The sequence below is a fragment of the Mus caroli genome, chromosome 8, assembly GCF_900094665.2.
Source record: "Mus caroli chromosome 8, CAROLI_EIJ_v1.1, whole genome shotgun sequence".
Classification (NCBI taxonomy): Eukaryota; Metazoa; Chordata; class Mammalia; order Rodentia; family Muridae; genus Mus; species Mus caroli.
In genome coordinates this window covers 62,915,608-62,939,302 of record NC_034577.1, presented here as the reverse complement: position 1 = coordinate 62,939,302, position 23,695 = coordinate 62,915,608, and the positions used below count along the sequence as shown (strand labels likewise).

General features: G+C 54.7%; 3 protein-coding genes across 7 annotated transcripts in view; all 3 read right to left on the bottom strand.

The window, feature by feature from the left end:
- The window catches only part of LOC110300546 (platelet glycoprotein Ib alpha chain-like), a 4,486-nt gene extending 2,308 nt beyond the window's left edge, over window positions 1-2,178 (bottom strand). For 2 of the 3 annotated variants that reach the window (XM_021170761.2, XM_021170762.1), the window contains exons 1-2: window positions 2,076-2,178; window positions 12-143 (exon numbers count right to left, since the gene is read on the bottom strand). In XM_021170761.2, the coding sequence (XP_021026420.1) occupies window positions 12-143; window positions 2,076-2,154 (211 nt within the window). In that variant the 5' untranslated portion in view covers window positions 2,155-2,178. The remainder of the gene's footprint in view (window positions 1-11; window positions 144-2,075) is intronic. The other variant, XM_021170763.2, reaches the window with a different exon arrangement.
- A 1,625-nt stretch (window positions 2,179-3,803) lies between these two features.
- On the bottom strand, window positions 3,804-17,604 carry Iqcn (IQ motif containing N). Of its 3 annotated transcripts, none has more exons than XM_021169617.2 (4): window positions 17,473-17,604; window positions 13,672-13,794; window positions 9,908-13,273; window positions 3,804-4,846 (listed from the first exon to the last, which is right to left on the bottom strand). In XM_021169617.2, exons 3-4 carry the CDS (start codon window positions 13,250-13,252, stop codon window positions 3,881-3,883), a joined length of 4,311 nt encoding a protein of 1,436 aa, XP_021025276.1. In that variant the 5' UTR covers window positions 13,253-13,273; window positions 13,672-13,794; window positions 17,473-17,604; the 3' UTR covers window positions 3,804-3,880. The 3 variants fall into 3 exon arrangements, with proteins under 3 accessions (XP_021025276.1, XP_029336863.1, XP_029336862.1); XM_029481003.1 differs by having other exon boundaries at window positions 17,547-17,603; XM_029481002.1 differs by lacking the exon at window positions 17,473-17,604 and adding an exon at window positions 16,717-16,976.
- A 2,902-nt stretch (window positions 17,605-20,506) lies between these two features.
- Window positions 20,507-23,392, bottom strand: Jund (JunD proto-oncogene, AP-1 transcription factor subunit). The gene has a single exon (XM_021170039.1). The coding sequence runs from the start codon at window positions 22,077-22,079 to the stop codon at window positions 21,054-21,056; it is 1,026 nt and encodes a 341-aa protein (XP_021025698.1). The 5' UTR covers window positions 22,080-23,392; the 3' UTR covers window positions 20,507-21,053.
- Between the last annotated feature and the right edge of the window lie 303 nt (window positions 23,393-23,695).

Below are 23,695 nucleotides of genomic sequence, written 5' to 3'. Positions count from 1 at the left end.
TGTCTCTGGACTTGTGGAGGTGGGGACAGGGGTTGTCTCTGGACTTGTGGAGGTGGGGACAGGGGGTATCTCTAGACTTAGGATGGTGTTATCAGAGCCTTTCTCTGCTATTAAACTCTTCAAGAATAGTGTGAAATCAACATCTGAAAAAAAACAAAACAAAACCAAGATGTGGATATGTGTCTATGAAGCTGGCGAATGGACATCCTGGGCTGGAGCGCTGCTTAAGTTCGATCTCAGCCCCTGGCCGGCATACCTGTGGCTGAACATGAGCGCTCTGCGTTTAGCTTGCCAGCGCTCTGGCCCGCCTAATGCAACCCTGCCTGATTCCATAGAGCTAGGCTCTGGAGTGCCACCTGTTACAACTCAATCACTGCCTGTGACTTCTGCTTTACAGAAAGGGAAACAGTCCCAGAAAGTTGAAACATTACTCAGCTCTGTCACTCGGGTGCAGGCATGACCTCCACATCCAGAACTTTCTAGAACCCTGAGAACTGGGAAGCCCTGACCTAAACTAGGAGTTGAACTCTGCCCCAGAATGCTGGCCACACCCTCTACCGCCGAGCCAACACCAAGATTCAGGTCTCTGACACACCATCCCTCCCTCCTGCCTTGCTTCGCCTCCCACGGCACCCTTCCCCCATCCTGGAGACATTCAGAGGCTGTGGAGATAGTTCCTGTTCTCCCTCCTTCCATGGCTTCCTTCCAGATCCAGGTCGCTCCACCCAGGTGTGCAGGGCACAGGCTGCAATGGCTGCTTTGCCCAGCCCATGCCTCACCCCACATAGCACATATGAGGAAATAACATTTAGGTTCTGAAAGGGGGTGCTGACCCCACTTCCCACACCCCAGTCTCCCAGGCCCTGTGGCAAAGGAACCTAAGGATGTGAGTAGACTCGATGAGAAATTCCTGAGGAAGTGAAATGACCCTAAGCCAAACCAGGATTAATTAATTGATTGATTAATTAATTAATTGATTAATTGATTAATTAATTAATTAAGGTTTTAAGTGATGACAGAGGAGGTGGTAGCAATCTCCAGTTCTACTAAGAACCTAGCACCAAATAGGTCTTTATAATTTTCTGGAAAGTTAAACAGAAAGGAGAGTAGAACCTGTCTCATGCCTTTAGTCTTGCACACAGGAGGCAGAGGCAGGCTAATCTCTGAGTTTAAGGTCAGCCTGATCTACAGAGCAAATTCCAGGACAGCCAGAGCTACACAGAGAAACCCCGTCTTGAAAAACATCAAAAAATAAAAATAAAAAAATAAAGGAAAATAGGGGTGTTTTGGCAATGTGCCTGGTATTGCACTTTTCCGTCTCTGAGATGGAAGCTGTGCCAATTGTCCTTAATAGAGTCATCCACAGGCTGGAGCCTGTCTGGGCTTCCAGGGATAATTGTGGGGCTTTCGGAATAAAACCATCAACTATTATAAATCAACTGTCTAAAGAAGTAGCTGGAAGCCGGGCGGTGGTGGCTCACACCTTTAATCCCAGCACTTGGGAGGCAGAGGCAGGCAGATTTCTGAGTTCGAGGCCAGCCTGGTCTGCAAAGTGAGTTCCAGGACAGCCAAGGCTACACAGAGAAACCCTGTCAAAAAAAAAAAGGAAAGAAAAGAAAAGAAAAGAAAAGAGAAGAGAAGAAGAAGAAAGAAAGAAAGAAAGAAAGAAAGAAAGAAAGAAAGAAAGAAAGAAAGAAAGAAAGAAAGAAAGAAAAGAAAAGAAAAGAAAAGAAAGAAAGAAAGAAAGAAAAAGAAAAGAAAGAAGCTGGAAGGAAGTCTGTCACCACGACTCCTAAAGGGAACAGGGACAGTGAATGAACAGAAAGTGAGCCCAGATCCCTGGTATGACAAGGGGGCGGCTGTGTAGGCCCTCATCACTTTCTGGATGGGGCAGGACTGTGCTAGAAGCCCCTGAAGTGTCCCGGAAACCACTGGCTTCTGCCTAACTCAGATGATCCTAAGGGGTTGCTACCAACTCTACTGTGTCTGAGAGGAAAGGGGAGAGTAGGGTTTGAAGCCCTGTGTCCCGGCCCCACTGTCCACCGGAGCCATTCCCTTTCCCTCCACCAGCCTACCCCTGGATGCAAGGATGACGGAGGAGTCGCCGAACAGCAGCAGAGCCAGCGCCAGGGGCAGCAGCCAGGAGCTCGCCATTCCTGCAGTCTGCCCAGGCTGCAGGTGCGCGCCCAGGTTAGAAGTGCCTGGCCCACGCGCGGCCCCTGCCGGCGGATTGCAGGAATGACGGGCTGCGCGGGGCTCTGGGGTTCCCTCCAGCCCTTCCTTCCTCCTTGGCACCCCAGCGCCTCCTCAGCACGGGGTGAACTGTGCTCCTGAAGCCTCAAGACACGTGGTGGCCCCTGTCCCCAGACACCCAGGGATACCCCTTCTATGGCTGCCCCAAACCTGACTTGAATACCCATGTCTCTCTGGCCGCCAGACTCCTCTGGCTCACCTAGGTGGAAATGCCTTCTCTGGTAGGTCTCACAGCACGGTGGATGCAGCTAGAACCGTCTAGCATTTTCTAAAGGAGGTACAAGCAAGCTAAGGAAGTCAAAGTGGGCTAGTCCCTGCCATGGAGGGTCTCACTGTGTAGCCCAGGCTGACCCAAACCAAACCTCCTGGTGATTCTCCTGCCTCAGCCAGCCATGCTGAGATGACAGGTGTGTGCCTGTCACAGGTTAATTTATGTATATTTGGTGTTTGTTCCTTCATATAGTGTGTGTGTTTATGTGGTGTGTCCCTACATGCCGTGTGTGTGTGTGTGTGTGTGTGTGTTCAGGGAGATAGGTGAGTTAGCTCTCCCCATCAGTGATCAAACACACAGGCTCAGTAGCAAGCATCTTAACCAACTGTCATCTCACTGGTCCCAGATGTGACATTTTACAAATCACTAGCCATGTGACACACAGGATTCCCTGTTAGTGACCTGTGGCCCCTGGAAAATAATTAAGGTTCCACAAAAGAACTCACACAATATGTATTCACTGATAAGTGGATATTAGCCCAAAACTTAGGATACCCAAGATATAAGATACAATTTGCTAAACGCATGAAACTCAAGAAGAATGAAGACCGAAGTGTGGACACTTGCCCCTTCTTAGAATTGGGAACAAAACACCCAGGGAAGGAGTTACAGAGACAAAGTTCGTAGCTGTGATGAAAGGATGGACCATTTAGAGACTGCCGTATCCAGGGATCCATCCCATAAGCAGCTTCTAAACGCTGACACCATTGCATACACTAGCAAGATTTTGCTGAAAGGACCCAAATATAGCTGTCTCTTGTGAGACGATGCCGGGGCCTAGCAAACACAGAAGTGGATGCTCACAGTCAGCTATTGGATGGATCACAGGGCTCCCAATGGAGAAGCTAGAGAAAGTACCCAAGGAGCTAAAGGGATCTGCAACCCTATAGTTGGAACAACATGATGTACTAACCAGAACCCCGAAGCTCTTGTCTCTAGCTGCATATGTATCGAAAGATGGCCTAGTCGGCCATCACTGGAAAGAGAGGCTCATTGGACTTGCAAACTTTATATGCCCCAATATAGGGGAATGCCAGGGCCAAAAGAATGGGAATGGGTGGGTAGGGAAGTGGGGGGCGCTATGGGGGACTTTTGGGATAGCATTGGAAATGTAACTGAGGAAAATATGTAATAAAAATATTAAAAAAAATAATTAAGATTCCCCAAGCCTAACTATAGATACCACATTGGCTGGAGACACTGGAACTCCTTGCTGTTGGCAGGATCTAGAATTCCCCTTGTTCCTCCCTTAACTCAAGATACATAACCAGAGTCAGGCTGTAGCATGCTTTATTCACAAGACTCATGAGGCCACATGGCCATGATGGTGTCTCTTGCCCACAGCCAGGGAGGGGTCTAGACGTCAGGCCAGTGCAAAGAGAAAGCCCTTGAGGTATGGCGTGAAGTGTTCCTGGAGATGCTCCACGGGCCTCCTGTTCCCAAGAGTGCATCCGTGGTGAGGCAGCTTCGAGTGTAATGGCCCCTCCACACGGCCTGAACCATCTTGGCTGCAGACTGCTTCTGGCTGAGCTGCCGGCGGGTCCTGTAGCCCTTCCAGGCGGCCTGGATGATGGTGCATGCTCTGTGCTGCTGGCTAAGAAGGGTGTTCTGCTGGGATGCTGAGGCCCATCGAGAGACAGGCTGGCTCGAGATGCCCTGGCCAAAGCCCTGCACCACTCGTGTGGAGAGTGTGTGGCCACACACGTGGCAAGTGCGTGGCTGGGACCCCACGAGCATCACGACGCTGGGCGGACTCTCTACCGGGGGACCCAGGGATTGGCAAACGCTGCAGACATCTGGTTGACAGGATAGGAAGCAGCGGTGCTCGGAGCTATTTCTGTTGTCCAAGGTTCCCTTGGTTCGACCACTGTGCTCTGGCCACGCAGTAGGGAGCAGTACCTGGCGGGCCCGGGCCCGGCGAATGCAATAGCCGCGCCAGGCAGCCTGGATGATGGTGGTGGCCCTGAACAGCCTTTCCAGATTCCGTCGTACACGGTAACCTCGCCACGTAGCTTGGATGATGGTGGCCCATTGGTGCCACACTTTCACAGTGCGGCGCACCAGGTAGCCACGAGCGCATGCTTGGATGGTGACAACGGCCTGGACGACAACTTTCTCCATGCCCTGTACTGACATCAGCAGCTCAGCTGAAGGCTTGCGGTCCAGCTTGACCTCTGCACCACAGGGGTCCCATGGCTTGTGGCCCCTGCTGGGATACCATACGCCTTGGGGTGCCCCAGCATGTGCTGTGGCTCTGACCGATACGTTGGGGACTTTGGAATTCCATGACTGGCCAGCAGCCAGGCCGGCATCCACAGGGCCCTGGGATACAGTGGGGGGTGGGGATATCTTATTATGGCCAGTTTTGGGGTGTGTAACAAGATGGGGTCTGTGGCTGTGGGGTGTAGTTCTGGGGCCCCGGGAACTCCCACCAAGGCTTGTCTCACCCACCTTGATGTGTTGAAGTCTGTGGCCATAGAGCATGGTGGGGACTCTTTCAGAGCCCTCACTAAAACTAGTTTTAGGGACTCTGACCTGTGGATGTTTTTGGCTGTGAGGTGCAGTGGAGATTCGTGAGACCCCATCATAGCCAGTGACAGGGCGGTTGATGTACTCAACATTTTGGTTGTGGGGCATGGTTGGGACCAGGGAACCCCTATCATAGCTAACTCTGGGGCCTGTGACAGGAGTGGGCCTCTGGTCAGGGTGTGTGGTGAGGTCCAGCATTGTTTTTGGCAGACCAGCCTCTCTGCCGTCCTGGGCAGCCTCATCAAGAAGGGGTCTCTGGGAGCCACTTGATGATGGCTCATGGGCCAGAGACATCCTCTGAACTCCTGAGGTTGCCTTCTGTCTCCTCGCATCCCCCACATGGGTAATGGGTGTGATGCCCACCGTGGATGTCCCTGAGGGCTCCTTGTGACTGTCCAATGAGACCCGAGGTAGCAGCTTGAGTGGATGACTAAAGGGGGGCAATCTGTTCATGGGACCTTCTAGAAGCTCTGAGACAAAGCTGACTTGATTGGGTTGGTAGGACTTTTTAGCAGTGAGGGACTCTTGGTGGTCACTCTTGGTGTGGCCCTGAGGTTCTCCAAACTGGGAGGCACTAGACACCCCATTTTTAGATGGGGGTGCTGAGTCTGTCCCCCCTGAGCTCTTGACAGCTCTGGGGTTTCCAGGCTTGGCCTCCTCTGACCCTAGAGACAACTCAGCTGTCCCAGCTTTGCCTGTACTCAGTGGTGCCACTGAGACACTGGGAGCCAGAAGTTGGCTCCAATTGTCCACAGCGGCCTTCTGCAAGCTCGGGACCCTGGGAGCAGGGAGGAGGTTCTGGGGACCACTGTTGCTTTCTGAGGCTGAGGGCTGAACAGCGATGCTACTGGCTATGGGGCTCTTACCTAAACTTGGGGCCTGTTTAGGGACAGGGGGCGCACTGTTGACTTGTCTGGGAGCTTCCTTGTTCAACAGAGCCTTTGAGAATATTTGGTCTTTGAGAGCATTTTCAGCGACCAGAGGCTTCTGCCCATGACTCTCTCTTCCTGTCGCTCCAAGGCCTGCCCTCAGTTCTGACTCAGTCTCAGTGCCCTGTGGTTTGACAGAGTCTGTGCTAGGTGCCACTGTTGAGGACACTGTGTCAGCCATTTGTCCTGGTTTTGGCAGGGTCAGGTCATCGACACCTACATGCTTTGTCAGCCCAGGGTCTTGGCTAATCTGTGAGGCACTTGACAAGACTGTGGGCGAGTGGTGTGGGTCTTCAGCCAGTTTCTGTAATGCTGGAGAGTGAGCATTGGCCAGGCTGTTGACAGATGGTGCCAAGGAGACCTGGGAGACTTCCCTATACTGTGTCGCCTGAAAGGGACGTGGACAGATCCCTACCAGCATGGACCCCAGTGGTGCCGTGCTACTTGTCCTGCTGGCCACAAAACTCGGGCAGGTTCTTGGACTCTGGGAGCTTAGTGAGGGTTCTACGGCTGGGCTCAGCTTCTTCCTACCACCATCAGTCTCTTGAGGGTGACTAGGGGCCTTGCTGCTAGCCACAGGGCATGGAGGGAAGTTGAGGGCCACATCACTGGCCCCAGCATCTCTGGGGGGGCTCTGGCCCTCACCACTAACCACTGATTCTGTCAATAGGTTCTGGGTCCTGACACCTATTGTAGACTCTGAGGGAACATTCTGTACCACACCTTCCACCATGGACTCTGGGGGGACATACTGGGCCAATCCATCTGCTGTGGACTCAGGGGGGAGACTCTTGCCTACATCCTTGATCTTAGACACTTGAGGAAGGTTGGGAGTCTTGCTTTCAAGCACAGGCTTGGCAGCCAGTGCTGAAGACGCCTCTCCATCTACAGAACCCTGGGGCAAAGCCCCGCCCACAGCACCTGCTGGATCGGCAATGATCATACCTACATATTGATAACTGGGTTGGACCATGGTGGCCATAGAGAAGAGCTGGGGGTCTAATGTAATAGGGAGAGTGGCGCAGGGCTGAGGGATGCTGGTGCCCAGCTGGTTTGGGAAGAGCTCAGCTGGGACCTGCATCCTGGGCATCACAGCTGGGCATGAGCTCTGGCCCACACCTGTGGCCATGGCAGCCTGATTTTGAGTCCAGTGGACATCTGCTGGTGAGGCCCAGGCAGCCATGGGGAGTGGGTTGTCCCCCTGACACACACTTAGGAATAGTCCAGTAGCCAGAGGACCCTGGGGCATCCCTGGGGCTATGCTCCTGAACAAAGCCTGGCATGGAACACTGCCCCCTACAGCAGGAGCCACGGAAGGCTGGCCAAGGCCATACGTGGGCTGAGCCACAGGACTTGGGGACCCCTTGCTGGCCTGGGTAGGCTCAGAGTGAACAGTGGGATTCTGAGGGGCAGACTGGCTCCTAGCATCTATCAGGTTTCCACCTGGGCTGCTGCAGACTCCCAGCGATGGCTGGCCTGCTGTACTCTTCGCACATGGCTGTGCCCCACCTCGGTTGGACATGGGGGCCTGGCTTTGAGTTGCCCTGCTGTCCTGCTGTGTGTGCTGCTGTGGGCCGAAAGCCGGCTTGCTGACCCCGCGACCCACACCACACACCACAGTGGGCGGCAACAGGCTCAGGGCTCCCAAGGTAGCCGCGGGGACGTTGGAGAGATCAGGGTAAACTCTGGGAGCCAGAAATGGGGAGTTCAGACCGGGGGGCACCCTGTTGGACAGAGGCACCTTGAGTACTCCAGGGACCACAGTGCTGGCTGTGGTTGGCTGATTGTGGTTTGGAGATGCCCCGTTGGCCACAGATGCATGGGCCAGGGTTGGGGACCTAACACTGACCATGAAAGCCTGGGCTAGACTTGGAGACATGCTGTGGGACATACATGGCTGCACATAGTTTGGGGTTACAACCGTGGCCATATAAGGTTGAGCAAAATGTGAAGGCATGCTATAGGATGGGAATGGCTGGAAAAAGCTAGGAAACACCCCAGTAGCTACAGATGTCTGGACTGAGTCTGGATGCCCTGCACCCTGTGTGGGCATGGAGGAGGAGCCAGGCGGTGGACAGCTACTCAGAGGTGACTGAGTGGGCCTCGGGGCTCTGTGGGTAGTGGCAGATGGCTGAGCCTGGCTTGAAGTTACCCCAGTGCTCACTGACTGGTTGTTTAAGGTCACCACACCAGCAGCAGATGTCTGTGTAAAGTTTGAGGGTACACTAGAAGCCATATGTTTCTGGGTATAGATTGGGGACCCTCCAGCGTACATAAATGGATGACTAAAATTTGTAGGTGACCCATAATATATCAGTGGTTCTGTCAGGCCCGGGAACACCCCAGTGCCCATGGATGGCTGGGCTAAGGTTGGGGACACCCTAGTGCCCATGGATGGCTGAGCCAGGCTTGGGGGCACAGCACTGGACCCTGCAGACTGAGATGAGCTTGGATACAGCCCCCTGGCCTCTAATGGTTGGCTTAGGAATTGAGATCCCTCACTGGTCTTGCGTGCCTGGCCAGGGCTTGGGGCTCCCCCATGAGCCAGTTTGTCTTTGGGTTGGACAGGATCCAGGAAAGTGACCCCATTTGGTTTCTGGTCCCTGGCCTGAACCTGACTCCTCCTATGCCAGGTTGAGTCCTGGGACAGTCCCTCAGTCAGGTCCCCAGTACTATAGTCAGACCCACTATCTGAGTCCCAGTGGAGATTTGAGGTTAGGCTGGTGCTGCTAGAGAGGAGGGACCCAAGTCCCAGAGTGGGCTGTTGGAACTTGAGGAGCGTGCTCTGAAGACCAGTTGGGCATGTTCTCTCCAGCTGCCCCTGGAGCCTGTACCTTGCCTCTTTGATCTCCTTCAGTTTTGGCTGGAATTCCTGCATGTTACCCTCCCTGCTACATTCCAGACCCTCTGAAGGTGGCAATCTAGATGGAATGGAGGCGCTAGCTAAGGGGCTGCTCTGCAAGGAGTTCTGAGAGTTACAGCTGTCCTGGCAGCGGACCCTGGGATAGCTCTTGGCTAACACAATCTGTGGGTGCTGTGGGATCTTGGCCAGTAACTCATCCAGAAGGGACCTGTGGTGATCAGTGGCCTGGCTCAGGGAATGGGGTGGGGCCAAGGACACTTGGGGGTGCTTCTCCTGTTTGAGGGTAGACCTGCTGGAGATTTTCTGTGACTTAGGATTTGGGGACACTGGTGATGGCTGAGCACTACGCTGTTCTTCGGCTACCTTCCTGACGATGGTAACCATGTCCTTACTGCTCAGTGGTGCCGTTACTCGTCTGTGACTTGACGGCAGGACCTGCTTACAAGTCTCCTTGGGCACTGTGCTGCGACTCCTGACTAGGGAAGAGCAGTAGCCACAGGGAGACTTCTTGTGCATCCCTGGGGTTGGACACTGACACACATTGCCATGACAAGTGGTAGAGGGCCATGGGGACATGGGGGACTTCCCATCACCCACTCGACCCGAGTGCTTGCTGGCCACCACGTTGCCCTCTTGGTACGACGACCCTGGGTAGGGTACCCTGCTGGCCACAGATGGCTGGCAGGAGCTTGGGGCTGTGCTATTACTGATCACTGGCGGCTGGTTACTGCTTGGGCCTACACCGTTGGCAACAAGTGGCTGCCATGGACTAGGAGGTGGTGGCTGGGACAGTCGCTTGGGGACATGGGGACCCTCACCACAAGCCATGGAGTCAATATCCAACGACCTCAGATAGAGACCAGAATAAAGGACCGAACCTACCTCCCTGGACAGCGTGGGTATTTTGAGTAGAGGACAGCAGTAAGTTTCGGTGACCTTCCCTCCAGTAAAAGAGCCTACGGTGGACTGTGGCGAGCAGGGTGACCCTTCCAATGTGACCCTTTTCTCCCCCAGGATCCCATCAGGTTGTTCCCAGGGCAAGCCCTCCCATGGTGGCCTGACCTTGCTACACCGTGCTCCTACAGGACCCATCGCAGGTCCCCACGCCACCGACAGACTCCCGCTGCAAGTCACCTCCACTGGGGCAGGCGTTGTGGTCATCCGGCTCCCCACTGTTTTTGAGGTGGCCTTAGGGAGGAAGGTGCCTGTCCTCTGGGCCATCTGGGCCAAGGACTGAGTGAAGACAGCACCCAGCTCACCCTGGCACAGCGCCTGGCTGAGTGTGGCCCTCTCCTCTTCTGTCAAGGCCTTACACAGGACCTCGGCCAGCTTGCCCTGTGTGGCCTTGTTGAGTTCTGGACGCAGCTCACCTCGGGACAGGGCCCGGGACAGGGAGATACCCAGTTCACCCCACGACAGAGCCTTCATCAGTGCCATTCCCAGCATGCCTTGGGGCAGGGCCTTGACCACAGACGGCCCCAGGACCTCCCGGGATAGGGCCTGACTCAATGCCGTCCTTACTTCCCCCTGAGAAAGTGTCTTGACCAGGAGTGTCCGCAGGTCTTCAGGGGAGCCCAGCATGGCCACCAGGTCTGCACATAGGGATGCAACAGATGCTGCCAGGTCATCGTGGCAGGACACTGCCTGGTTGGGCACAGGAGATGGAGGTGGGGTCTGTGCCCGTCCACTGTCACCCCAGGATTCTGCATTGCACACTGGGTGTCCACTGGGAGTCATCAGAGGTATCAGCATGCCTTGGCTATCTGTAGCTACTGAACGTAAGTTCTGCATGGTCTTGTTTGGTGCATGGCTATGGAGCTGGGGCTGGGCCACGCTCCTGTCATCTGGCTTGACACGGGATCCAGTGCTAAGTGTCCCCAAATGTTGCCACAACTGGACAGATGCCTTGGAAGAGCTCAGGAATGTCTGTGACTGGGTCTTGCTTCTGAGGTCAGTGGTAGGGTGGGCAGCCAAGAGGCACTTGGCTGTTTCAGTGGCCAGCTGGGCCTGGGACGGAACCTTAGCCAGACATGTAATGAGCTGGGCCAGGGATGGGGCCTTGCTGAGCTTAGTGGATGGACCGACCTGGCATGCTGTCTTGGTGGTTTTAGTGTTCATGGTCTTGGCATGCTCAGCAGGTGGACGCAGCTGAGATGAGCTTTTTGCCAGGAGAGAGGCCACGTGGTGCTGGGGAGTAGAGGAAGGTGAATATGTGTTTGGGTACACTTCAGGAGGAACTAAGGTCCCTGAGGACCCTGCCTGCAGAGGGGCTGAGGCTGGACATGACCTGGTCAGATGATCTTGAGACACAGACCTGGCCTGTTCACAAGCAGGTTGGAGTTGGGCTGTGAGTGACATCAGGTGTGCGGCCAGTGGTGAGGAGGACAGGGAGGCAGAGAGACCTACAGGTGGACGCTGTCCTTCAGGTGTGCCATGGGCCAGCCCAGAGGGCATGTAAGACTGGGACACAGCTTTACAGAAGGGTGAGGCCGGCAGAGTTCGGGCCTGGCAGGGAGGCGGCTGGATTTGGGAGGAGCCCTTGGTCAGGGGGACAGCCAGCTGGGCCTGGGTCAGGGTCACAGGAATCTCTTCAGGCATGTACACCCTGACGTGAACCCTTATGATCTCTGCCCTCTGCTTGATCTGAGTCAGGGCCTTGCTCCGATCTTCCATCATTTTTGTCCAAGACAGAGCTCTGGCTGCCATGGCTGTGTTAGTTTTGAGACGTGCTTCCTTCTTGGGGGACCTTGCGGGACATGACTTCATCTTTTCTACTTCCAGTGGATACATGGCTGGAGGCTTAGGAACTATGGTGTCTAGATTCCCCTGGGAGCCGCACCTGCCCAAGTATGACTGAGAGTTCACCTTGACGACTGTGGTGGCCTGCTTGGTGCTCACAGTGACCTTGGTCTTTGTGCTATTCAAGTGGACCTGGGATGGAGTGTTGCCAGCAACCACTGGACTTGGGGGTGAACACCTGGGACTTGAGGTTACTGCCTCAGTTGTACCACCACACAGGGTCCTGAACACAGCAGCTACGGAGCGTAACTGAGCTGGGGTCTTGGTTATCATAGCTGCCAGGCGTGTCTGGGGTGAAGGCTTGACCGTGGGGCTTGACGGGGAGGTTTTGGATGAAGTGGACACCGTGTATGTCTGAGCTTGGCTTCTGGTCATTGGTCTCATCTGGAGTGAGGTCTTTGTCATTGTGAACCCAGAGCCAGTTTGCAGTGGGACCTTCATGACAGGCGCTCCAAAGTGTGGTAAGGCCTTGATTGTAGAGGCCACAGCAGAACCTGGGGGCTGTATCCTGGCCCCAGGCATCATGGAACGCATCTGCATCTGTGGTGTGTTAGAGAGTGAAGAATTGGGTCCCACAGGAGCTGGGAGCCTGATCATTGGGGAGGTCGGGCTGGTTGCTGCTTGCATCTTCATGACAGTTGCTGGGGATGTGGGGTGTGCCTGGGGTGCACTCCTTGGTGCTGTGGACATTGTGGCTGAGGATTCAGGGGCGGCAGCAGCCATTGGACACACCTTGGTGTGGGTCTTGTTGACTGGATATATATGCAGTGGGGCCTTGGGGACATCTGATTCTGTGTGAGCCTGGGTCTGGGTCTTCAGAGATCCATGCATGGCCTGGCCATATCTCCCTGTTGCTGCTGCCTCTAGGGCCCCCACTTTGATGGTCTTGGAAGCCACATGCCTGATCTTCAGACTGTCCCCCTCCAAGTGTCTCATGAGACAAGAGCTCCGAAAAGTCTTGGTCAACATGCAGGGTTGATATTTGGGAACTGTGAATCTGTCAATCACACACTGTGGATGGGGACCACCTCCGGGGACTCTGCTGGCACAGGGACCTACTGTGGCTTGTGAGGGGACCAGATTGTCAAAGGACGGGAACTGAGTCTCTTTAGTCACCATGACTGGTGGCTGGTCCTCTGGGGCATGAAAGCGCACCTGCTGTGGCTGGTGGTAAGGAATGTCCTCTTCCTCCTCCCTCTTCGCTTTCTTAACAGTCAGCCTGTTGGAGTGCATCAGCCGGCGCGTGCTGAAGCGTCGCCAGGCCTCCTGGATGGCCTTGGCTGCTGTCATCTGGGAGATGAGTTTCTGCCGCAGCCGGTAGCCCTTCCAGCTGGCTTGGATGACAGTGGCTGCCCGTGACACCATCATGTCCATCTCATCCACCAGGATGTTCCTGAAGGCCTGGCTCTCCACCACCGCCCGCAGGCGAGGCACTTCTTGTGATGGTAACACTGCTAGCTCCTCGGATGGACAGAAGTCATTCTGGACCTGAGGACGTAGCTTGGCCACTTTCTCTTGGTGAATGGGGGTAGGCTGAGGGAGGCGTGGCCCGCTAGGTGACATGAGGTTCTGGAACTGGAGCTGAGCTTCTGGCTGCATTGCTGCCATTCCTGAGCCAGGCAGAAAAGTCTGGGTGGGGGGAGGGGGCGAAGGATGAGGTTTGGTAGGTAGGGAGGATGGACAGATGGACAGATGAGGGTTTGCATAGATGGGTGGGTGGGTCGGTGGAGATGGGTTCTTGAATGGTTAGATATACGTGGAGGGGTGGGAGAAGGGTTGGTGAGGGGCAGAGAGGTAGGTGGTGAGTGTTGATGGGTGAGTACCAGGTGGGTGGCGGTGCACACACTGTGACCAGATGCGTCACTGTGCAGTGAAGAGTGGAGAGCCCACAACCTAAGGGTCCCTGCTGGACAGCAGGTACAGAGAACAGGGACCCCACCACCCAGCAGCCCTCAGACCTGTAACCTCGGCATGATGTATTATGTGCATGGCAGAGGCACTCAAGGCAGGTCCAGCCATCTCCTTACCTTGGAGGGTCATAGAGTTGGCAAAGGAGCAGAAGATGTAATCTTGAAAGCCAGCCTGTACAGGGGAGGCTGTCTTCAGTTCTTCATTCCAAGAAATGTACACAGCAGTGCTCTGGGCTGGTTCTGTTAGAAATACCAACAGGAGTGGGTGGGGCTGTGGACTAGGCCGAGGGAGGACAGAGCTTGGAGGGAGGGCACAGGGAGAATGAAGCAGGGAGGACAGAGGGAGAGGATGAAGCAGGGGGGATTGTGAGGGTCAGGAAGGGGGGGGGGCAGGACAGAGGACATCCCACAAGAAGGGCCTGGGAAGACTTCAGTGTTGCTTGGCAATTGGCACCTGAACTTAACGTGCGCGTAACAGGGACTAAGAGGTCCCAAGGACACATGAGACTGGAGAGCAGAGGATGTCCATGTCTCTACTATCTAGAAGGGTAAGACCCAAAAGCACACACCCAGGACACTCCCACTCAGCACACTATCAAGCAAGAAGTAGGGAGTGCAAGAAGACTCAGTGTGAGGAGTGACTGGGGCCAAGGATGACAGCACAAGTTCTCCCCTGAACCCAGCCAATGGGAGCAGAGAACCAGCTGCTGCCATTACCTTCTGCCTCTGCATGGACATCTAGTGCACTCACCCTCTACACACAAGCTAATATGTGGCAATCAAAAAAAGTGAGGCCAGGGCTAGAGTGACTCCGTGGTTAACAGCACTTGTAGCCCTTGCAGAGGACCTGGGTTCTGTTCCCAGCACCCACACCATTTACAACTGTCCCTAACTCTAGTCTCAGCAGATCTCATACCCTATCTGGCTTCAACAGGCACACATATGGTGCACAGACACACACGCAGGTAAAGTACCCATACATATAACAATTTTTAAAAAGAGAAAACAAGCCAAGCGTGGTGGCGCATGCCTTTAATCCCAGCACTTGGGAGGAAGAGGCAGGTGAATTTCTGAGTTCAAGGCCAGCCTGGTCTACAGAGTGAGTTCCAGGACAGCCAGGGCTACACAGAGAAACCCTGTCTCAAAAAACCAAAAGAAAAAAACAAAAAACAAAAAACAAAAAACAAGAGAGAGAGAGAACAAAACAACAACAGCAAAATCTAGACCAGTCCTGGTAGCACCCACTTAACCCTAGCACTCAACTCTCTGTGAGTTCAAGGCCAGCCTGGTCTAAGGAATGAGATCCTGTCTACATAGATAAATGATGTCAGACAAGTGATCCTAACTTAATTTTACTACCAGATACTTTAAACACGAAGATCTGGTTATATTGGAGGCAAATGAGTAGAGACAAGAATGGTTGGCTACCATGGCTATGTTCCAGACTGAGGTACTTATGCCTCATATCCACAGAAGACACAATCAGACCAAGCAACAACAAACACATCTGAGTCTAATAACACATCTACCAAACACGTAAGGCAAGAGCTGGCAGTACCAAAGAGACAGACTAATCCAGAATCAGGATTGGACCGGTTTAATTCTTTTTTTTTTTTCTTAGACAGCGTGTCTATATGTAGACCAAGCTGGCCTGAAAGTCGCAAAGATCCACCTGCCTCTGTCTCCCTAGCGCTGGGATTAAAGGTGTGAACCACCATATCTGGCTTTAAAAACCATTGTTTTATATGTGGATCTGTATGTGTGTGATATGAGTGCACACTGTGGTTACAGACGGGTACAATCTCTCAGGTCATTTTGTGGGTGCTGGGATCCGAGCTGCTCTTCATGACTGCCGAGCCATTGCACATGGTGGCTGAGTCGCCTACATCCTGTCACGCTGCCTTGGTTGTTGGCTTTTACAATTCACTTCACGTATGTGAATATTTTCCCTGTGTGTATGTCTGTGCACTGGGTGTGGTGCAGTGCCTGTAGAAGCCAGGGGAGTTGGTTGTGAGCCCCCATGTGGGTGCTGGGAACTGAACCTCTGGAACAGCAGTCAGTGCTCTTAATCACTGAGCCATTTCTCCAGTCCATTTTATCATTTGATTTCATTAACCATTACTTGTAGTGTTATTATACATCTCTACTGTCTAGTTTTATGTCAACTCGGCATAAGCTATTCATCAGAGGAGGGAACCTCAACTGAGAAAACGCCTCCCTCCTTATGGTTAGACTGTAAGCCAAGTGGTAGAGGCCAGCCTGGTCTACAAAGTTAGTTCCAGGATAGCTAGGGCTACACACACAGACCATGTCTCAGAAACAAACAAACAAACAAACAAACAAAAACAAGAAAAGGAAGGCTGAGCAAGCCATGGGGAGGCAGCTGTAAGCAGTCCCTTCTGTGGCCTCTGCATCAGCTCCTGCCTCCAGGTTCCTGCGCTGTGGGAGTTCCTGCCCTAAATTCCCTCAATGGGTGTGAAGTGTAAGCCTGACAGACCCTCCCCTTCCTAATTGCTTTTGGGCATGAACTTCATCACAACACGGAGACTGACGAGGACACTGCTGTGGTCATGCAGGTATCCCCAGAGGTCTGAGGATGGCTCCTGGAACTGTGATTACAGAATGTTGTGAGCCTCTGGGCTCTGGAAACCATTCAGGCCCTCCATAAGAATAGCCCTGAGCCCCTCTCAAGCCCCGTGTGCGCCACACAGGAACAGGCAGAGCTTAGAACAGCTCAGAACTACAGTACCATGTTGGCCAGACTAGCCTGAGAACACAGAAAAGCTGTGTGGAGGCAGGCAGGTCTCTGTGAGTCTGAGGCTATATAGCAACTTCCAAGATAGCCAGGGATATACATTGAGACCCTGTCTTATGCAACAACAACAACAACAACAACAACAACAACAATGAAAAACCTCCTGTTTATAAGCCAGAGCTGTGGAGGTAAGGCAACGTCCCTGGGACTGGCTACTCACTCTGTCTTGACGAAACTGTGAGCCACTGGCCAGTGAGAACCTATCTCAAAAAACAATATGATGCCAGGCATGTGGTGAGGAGGCAGAGGCAGATGAAGTTCTGTGAATTCCAGGCTAACCTGGTCTACATAGTAGCACCCTGTCTAATAAAAATGAAAGAAAAACTGAGTCCCAGAAGTGCAGTTACCTGTCCACTCCACGGTCACTACAGGCTCCACAGCAGAACCTGGCTCCCTGACTCCAGTCAACAAGGGTGATCACCAGCCCTCTCCTTCAGGACAGGTCCCAGGGATGTCCTCAGTCCTGGAGCAGTCACCGTGTCCCCCAGGCCCTCAAGACACCCCTGGCTTCAACAATGAGCCAGCATGAGGTCAGCAACTGAGCCCCCATTCTATGATCTCTGCAACCCAAATCTTCATCCAAATCCCAGAACACTCATGTGTACAGAGACACCTGCGAGACAAAACCCCAGCGTGCTGGGAGGAGCTGCCAGCAGGCTCACAATCAGCGATTGTCATCAGACCATGATGCCCATGTCACAGGGAAAGTGGGGCTTGGACCATGGGAACTGGGGAGCACAACAATTCATGGTCACCCCACCTACCCAGTGAGTTCAAGGCTTCCCTGGGCTACATGAGGCCCTATTTAAAAAAGAAAAGGAAAGATACCAGGTGATGCAGGGCCTGTTAAGAGTGCAGAGGGGGGAGAAACAGGGTTATGGGGTGGGGAACGGAGAGAAAATGGGGGAGCACCAGGGCAGTGGTCTAGGGATGCCTGTGAGCACATCTCCGAGACCCCTCTGCTCCATCTTAGTCACACAGAGCAAGACCACCCTACCTTGGTGCTGGAGAAGGAAAACAGGCTCACAGGGTTGGTGCCCAAGGGACAGTACCATCAAGGCTTGAGGGACCCAAATACAATCTCTAAGGGCCTAGCTACCTACCGCAGTCCAGAGGATGCAGACATTCTTGGCAAGAGCTGGATGACAGAGTGTGGTACCCCCACCAGCCCACTCACCTATCCCCAGAGCTGAAGCCACCAGCCCTGACAGCCAGCCTTGGGAACCGGGGCACCCAAATGTCTTTATGACTCCAGCTGAGTTCCGACCAATCCCCAGCAGCATTTAGGGGAAAGGGTTCTAGAGCTTGGAACTGGGGCCCCTGACAGGACAAGAGGATCTGAGCTGTCCTGATGGTCCAACACGGAAGGAAAATTAGGGCTCTGAGCATAGAGCTAGTCTTCCCACCTCTCCCCTTGTGTTTGGAGGGAGGTCTGTCACCACCTGACATAGCTGCCGAGCCTCCAAGATGTCCTGGAGACATCTCCTGGAGGGCATGAAAAGACGTGTGCAAAGCTTCATATGGCCTGCAACAGTCAAGCACCTGAGAGTTCATGGATGTTGGTAAGTTCCAGGCCAGCCTGGGCTACATATGGAGACCCTGTGTAGAAAAAATAAAAGGGCATGCAGTGTGAGCCACAGCCCTAGGAGGGGGTAGATGGAGTGAAGCCAATGTTCTGGGCCACCTCCCCAGGCTGGGCTCATACCCAATGTGAGTCATAGGTGCTCCAGCCAAGGCTGACACACACCTTGGCCTATGCACAGCAGGCTCAAGCCAGAACCACTTCTCCTGGCCAAGGGGCTACTAGAACAAGGTCTCTATGCAAAGAGCAGACATACAACCCTGTGGCTTTTCCCTGCCTCTCTCCTCTGTCCTTTAGCTGTTGTGAGCACTTCTAGTGAGCCTTTTGTTTCCTTGGGCACCTAGATATGGTGGTCTTAGCCCATGTGCTAGATGAGACTCAGGGAAAGAAATGTACTTGAATTGCAGAGCCAGCCTTTCCATGCTGGGGAACAGAACTCTGAGCCCAGGCCCCCTGGGCACATGATATGCTCTGTCAAGAGTCCTTGGTGTTTTGAGATAGGCTCCTTATATACCCCAGGCTGGACTGAAACTCATGGCCCTTCTGCCTCTACATTGCAAGTGCTTGAGTCACAGGCTCGAAGGGCCCAGCCTGGCTCTGATCAGCTGACTGGAAACACTCCCAACATCAACAAAACCTCATTGGGCCTCTGTGGTGGAGGCCAGTCTGGGCTATACAGTAAGACATCATCTCAAACAACAGTACAAATCTTTATAAAGACCCAGATTCCCAGCGGGGCATGGTGGCGCACGCCTTTAATCCCAGCACTCGGGAGGCAGAGGCAGGCGGATTGCTGAGTTCAAGGCCAGCCTGCTCTACAGAGTGAGCTCCAGGACAGCCAGGGCTACACAGAGAAACCCTGTCTCAAAAAAGCCAAAAAAAAAAAAAGACCCAGATTCTATCTAACACTGCAGACACTGGTGTACATGGTATCCCAACATTTCAAGGGCCAAAGGAGAGATCAGAGTTCAAATTTCTACTGTGCTGTTCACAGCCTGTGGAACAGGCCTCTGGACCACTGCTGTGTAACAGGGGTACAATAATCTTGGCCCAGCTGGGCAGTGGTGGCGCACACCTTTAATCCCCCCAGCACTTGGAAGGCAGAGGCAGGTGGATTTCTGAGTTAGAGGCCAACCTGGTCTACAGAGCTTGGAACTGGGGCCCCTGACAGGACAAGAGGATCTGAGTTCCAGGACAGCCAGGGCTACACAGAAAAACCCTGTCTCAAAACAAACAAACAAAAAACAACAATAATAATCATCTTGGCCCTGAGAAGGACAGGGAAGAGGGGAACCAAGATCAGGACACCCCCATTTCATAGCACACAAGATAGAGGCCCACAAAGGAAGAGTATAGCTTTCATAGCTGCTGCAAAGCTCCACCATGGTACCCAAGCTGGGACTCTTAAGTGCCCGAAGCTCAGGAGAGTGCCTGCCCAGGAAACTTAGCCCTGGGCTCCATCCTCACACTGTAAAAACTAGATTGTCATCCCAGCATCCAGGGAACCTCTGTTCAAGCCTTTTCATTACTAGCCTTAGTCTTACTAAACAGGGTCTGTAGCCTGGGCTGGTCTAGGATTGGGGAGTCTCCTGCCTCAGCCTCCCAAATGTTAGGATGCTGCCAGAACCAAGCTGGACCCACAAAACAGTTCCATTCATGGAAGGCAGGCAGGCACTCAGCAGCTGTCTAGGGACACCTGCTACCCACTGGGACTTACCATGTGACCTTATCACCTACAGTGACACTCTGAGAGCTTCAAGACCCAGGGTCTCCACAGCAGTGGCCAGGGCTGACCGGAAACGGTATCTATAACATGGGAGAGGGGCGTGGAGACCGAGGGTCAGATGTTCCCACTGGGCTGAGCTGGACGACCTTGATTAATCTGCTCTAAGCCCAGGGCACTGAAAACAGAGACACAACAGGCAGGTGTGATGGCACATACCTTTAATCCCAGCACTCAGGAAGCAGAGGCAGAGGGAGCTCTAACTGGTCTTCATAGAAAGTTCCAGAACAGTCAAGACTACATGCTATGTGACTCAAGACAATTGCTTTACTTCGCTGAATATTGTTTCCTCAAAATAGAGCAGGTGCTGCGAGGAGGCGTGTCAGGGAGATATTTAAATGCACCTACATGATTCTAGGCTCCCACAGAGACTTGCAGAGAAGGCTCTGGGTCTGAGGTACCCTTTGAAACCGACAAAGGCGAATAAAACCTAGTGAGCAAAGGCTGCAAGCCCAGCTCTTTTCTGTACCTTCTGCCCCTTCCCATGTAGTCACTCTTCTTCCTAAAGGATATACCAGCTAAATTGATAGGCTAATCCAGGATTGCGTCCTGGTGCCACCTGGACCTGGGCCGACAGCGTGCACCTAGGTGGCGCTCGCTGCGCAGCAGATGTGCAGGCACAGCCCGCGCCCACGCCGCGCTCCCCCCCCCACGCCCGCTGGCGGGGGGGAAGGGGAGGAAAGAGGTTAGAGGAGGAGGGAGGGGGATGGGAGAGGGCCAGCCCCGCCCACCCTCAGCCCAGGCGGGGTAAGAAGGAGGCGGACAGCCAAGCTGGCGTAACGAAGACTTTACTGAAAACACAAAACCGGCGAACCAAGGATTACGGAACAGGAATGTGGACTCGTAGCAAAACAAAACCAAACAAAAAGAGAGGGGATGGTGTCGGGAGGAGAGAGAGCGGAGGGGGGTTGGGGGGGAGGTTTTTTTTTTTTTTNTTNTTCCCGTTTCTTTAAAAAACCAACACAAGGAAACACACACTCAACACGCAACCAACGTTTGTTCCCGAGTAGAAACATAAATAGGGCGGAATCGGACACTCCCGTTCTCTCTTCCAAAAAGCAAAAAAAAAAAAAAAAAAAAAAGGAAAGGCAGAGCGTGAGGCTGCGCGCCCCTTAGAGCCCCTACTCGGAGGTACAAAGGGGCAGCCACGCGCAGGACTGGGGGTACAGAGGCGGCGCGAGGGCGGGGGTCGTGCGCTCGGGTTCCCCATCCAGAGTTAAGGGGGGTCCGGCTTGTCGAGTCCGGGGGCACCGAGTCTCGAAAGAGTCCGGGGCGCCCCCCCACCGCAGCTAGTCCGCGCATGCGCCCCGCGCTCGGGCTCAGTACGCCGGGACCTGGTGCTGGGGCAGCAGCTGGCAGCCGCTGTTGACGTGGCTGAGGACTTTCTGTTTGAGCTGCGCCACCTGCTCGCGCAGCAGGCTGGCGGTGGACGCCAGCTCGGTGTTCTGGCTTTTGAGGGTCTTGACTTTCTCCTCCAGGCGCGAGATACGCTCCAGCTTGCGCTTGCGGCATTTGGAGGCGGCGATGCGGTTGCGCAGCCTCTTGCGCTCCGCCTTGATGCGTTCTTGCGTGTCCATGTCGATGGGCGACAGCGGAGGGCTGTCGCCGAAGCTCGGCACGTCCGGCACGGTCTGCGGCTCGTCCTTGAGCGCGGCCAGGCGCGGTGGATGCGGAGGTGGCGGCGGCCCCAGCGCGCCCGGGGGCGGCGGGAAGGGCACTGGCTCCGCGGCGAAAGCCACGGTGGCCGCGCCCCCAGGGGGCCCGGCGCCACCCGCGAAACTGCTCAGGTTGGCGTAGACCGGGGTCTCCGTGGCCCCGGGGGTGGCCGCCAGGTCGGCGGGCGCGGGGGGCGCGGGAGCCCCTGAGGTGGCCGCGGTGGCCGCACCCAGCTGGCTTTGCTTGTGCAGGTCCTCCAGCGCCTTGACGAAACCCTCGGCGAACTCCTGCTCCTCGCTGGCTGCCACCTTCGGGTAGAGGAACTGCGTACTGGTCGGGGTAGTGGTCACCAGCCCGTTGGACTGGATGATCAGCCTCTCCAGCTCCGGCGACGCGAGTTTGAGCAGCCCAAGATCCGGCGAAGCCAGCAGCCCGTCGGGGGCGCCGTCGGGGCGCAACGCAGAAGGTGCAGTGGCCGACCCTGGTTTCAATCCCGCCGCTCCCTGCTCCGCCAGGCTGAGCGTCAGCGCGTCTTTCTTCAGCATGCTGCTCGTCGGGGGCGCCCCGGGGAAAGCGCGGCCCGGGGGCGCGAAGCCACCACCGCCGGGGGCCCCAGTAGCACCAGCGACGCTCGACGCACCCGCAGCCAGGCCGCTCAGCGCCTCCTCGCCATAGAAGGGCGTTTCCATCCCCACCTCCCCCGCCGAGCTCGGCCCCGGGGCGGGGGGAGTGGCCGCGGCCTCCCCGGGGGGCCCCGTATGCCCCCCAGTCCGCTGCCCGTACAGACCGGCTCCGATGCCGGCCGCTCTGCCCCGCGCCGCCCGCGCGCACTCTTATAGCCTCGGCCCCCGCGATGAGCTCACCGCCCCCGCTCGCCATTGGCGCGAGGTGACGTCGTTGATTTGCATAAAGGGGCGGGAGCGGGACGCCCTCGCCTGGTGGCGGCCGCTGTTGCCAAGAGCGACGCTAGCTACATGGCACAACAACGCGCTGCATTGTGGGTTGACGTCATGGGGGTGGGGCTGAACGCGGTTTGGCCGGGTCACCACGCCCAGCTTGGATTGCCCCGCAGTCTCTGTCCCTACCCTGCTGTTTCTTGCCTCTCTCCCTTTCTCTTCCTCCCCTCTTTACTTCCCTCTAGATCTTGCCTCTCTGTTTTTCAAACTGGACCTCATCTGTGCGTCTATCTCTCCCCCGTCTCTGGCACTTCTGTGGCGCGATGAGCGGGGCCTCAAAAACCCAGGCCCTCTATGAAGCCACGCCCCGCGTCACGCCCACCGAAGGCACGCCCCTCGGGGGCCGGGCGCCGATCAGGGTTCCTCTGGCTGGGAGCTGGCAGGTGTGGGCAGGAAGGGGGAGGCAGAGGAGGGTCCCTTGGAGAGTCCCCACAACTACTTAGGTCCCTGTCAGTTTCACAGGGTGGAGTTGGACGCCTAAAAGCTGACCTCCTGCCTTTTCCTTGGGGAAACTGAGGATGGGATGTGTGGAGTCCAACTGCAGCCAGGGTAGCCATCAGTTGTAGGTTTTTTTCTTGATCTCGGTGAAAAAAAATTTTTTTTAATCTTTGTTTTGGGTCAAGACAGGATCTCATCCTCTAGACTCCGCTAGTCATGAACTTAACTTCAGTCCCCCTGTTTCATTTTCCCAAGTGTGGCAATAACAGGCCTGAGTCTCTTAACCTCGGCCTACAGATCTCGGTTTTTATTTTACATGCTAGTGTGTTTGTCTGTGTGGTTGTGTATCTGTGTTTGTCTATGTAGGTATCTGTGCTCTGTGTGTGTGTGTGTGTCCAGGAAGGTCAGAGGAGAGTTGGGAGTCAGTTCTCCCCGGTGTGGCACTCAGGCTGTCCGACTTGAGTGCAGTCACCTTTACTTTCTAAGCCTACGCCATGGCCCTGGATTTGGACGTTTTGAAACAGAATCTCACTCTGTACCCCAGAATGACCTCCTGAGCCCCCCAAAATCCCACCTCAGGCTTCTGGATGACTGATATATGCCATTGTGCCTTGCTTCGGTTTCAGTTATTAGGACACCCTGTACCCTAGCTGACGGAGACTGAGGGTGATTTCACTGCCTCAGCGTGAAAGACGTGCCCATCACCTCATCTTAGCATGAGATTTGAGTCTTGGGTTTGTTGAGTTTTATTTTGTGTTTTGAGCAAGGATCTCTCACCTTCCAGCTGGGGCTGACTGGGAATGTACAGATGGGGACCTGCTAAGTGCTGGAGTTAAAGGTCACTATGCAAAAGCTGTAACCCAGGTTGACCTGGGACTCCTGGTGATGGATGGAAGTTCTGGGGTGAGCTT

Excerpts from the sequence above, each read along its gene's own strand:
- Jund (XM_021170039.1), bottom strand. The coding sequence starts at position 22,079 with ATGGAAACGCCCTTCTATGGCGAGGAGGCGCTGAGCGGCCTGGCTGCG.
- Iqcn (XM_021169617.2), bottom strand. The coding sequence starts at position 13,252 with ATGGCAGCAATGCAGCCAGAAGCTCAGCTCCAGTTCCAGAACCTCATG. Across the intron at positions 4,847-9,907 it reads TAGGAGCACGGTGTAGCAAG|GGCCCTGTGGATGCCGGCCT; the intron begins GTCAGGCCACCA and ends ACTGTATCCCAG.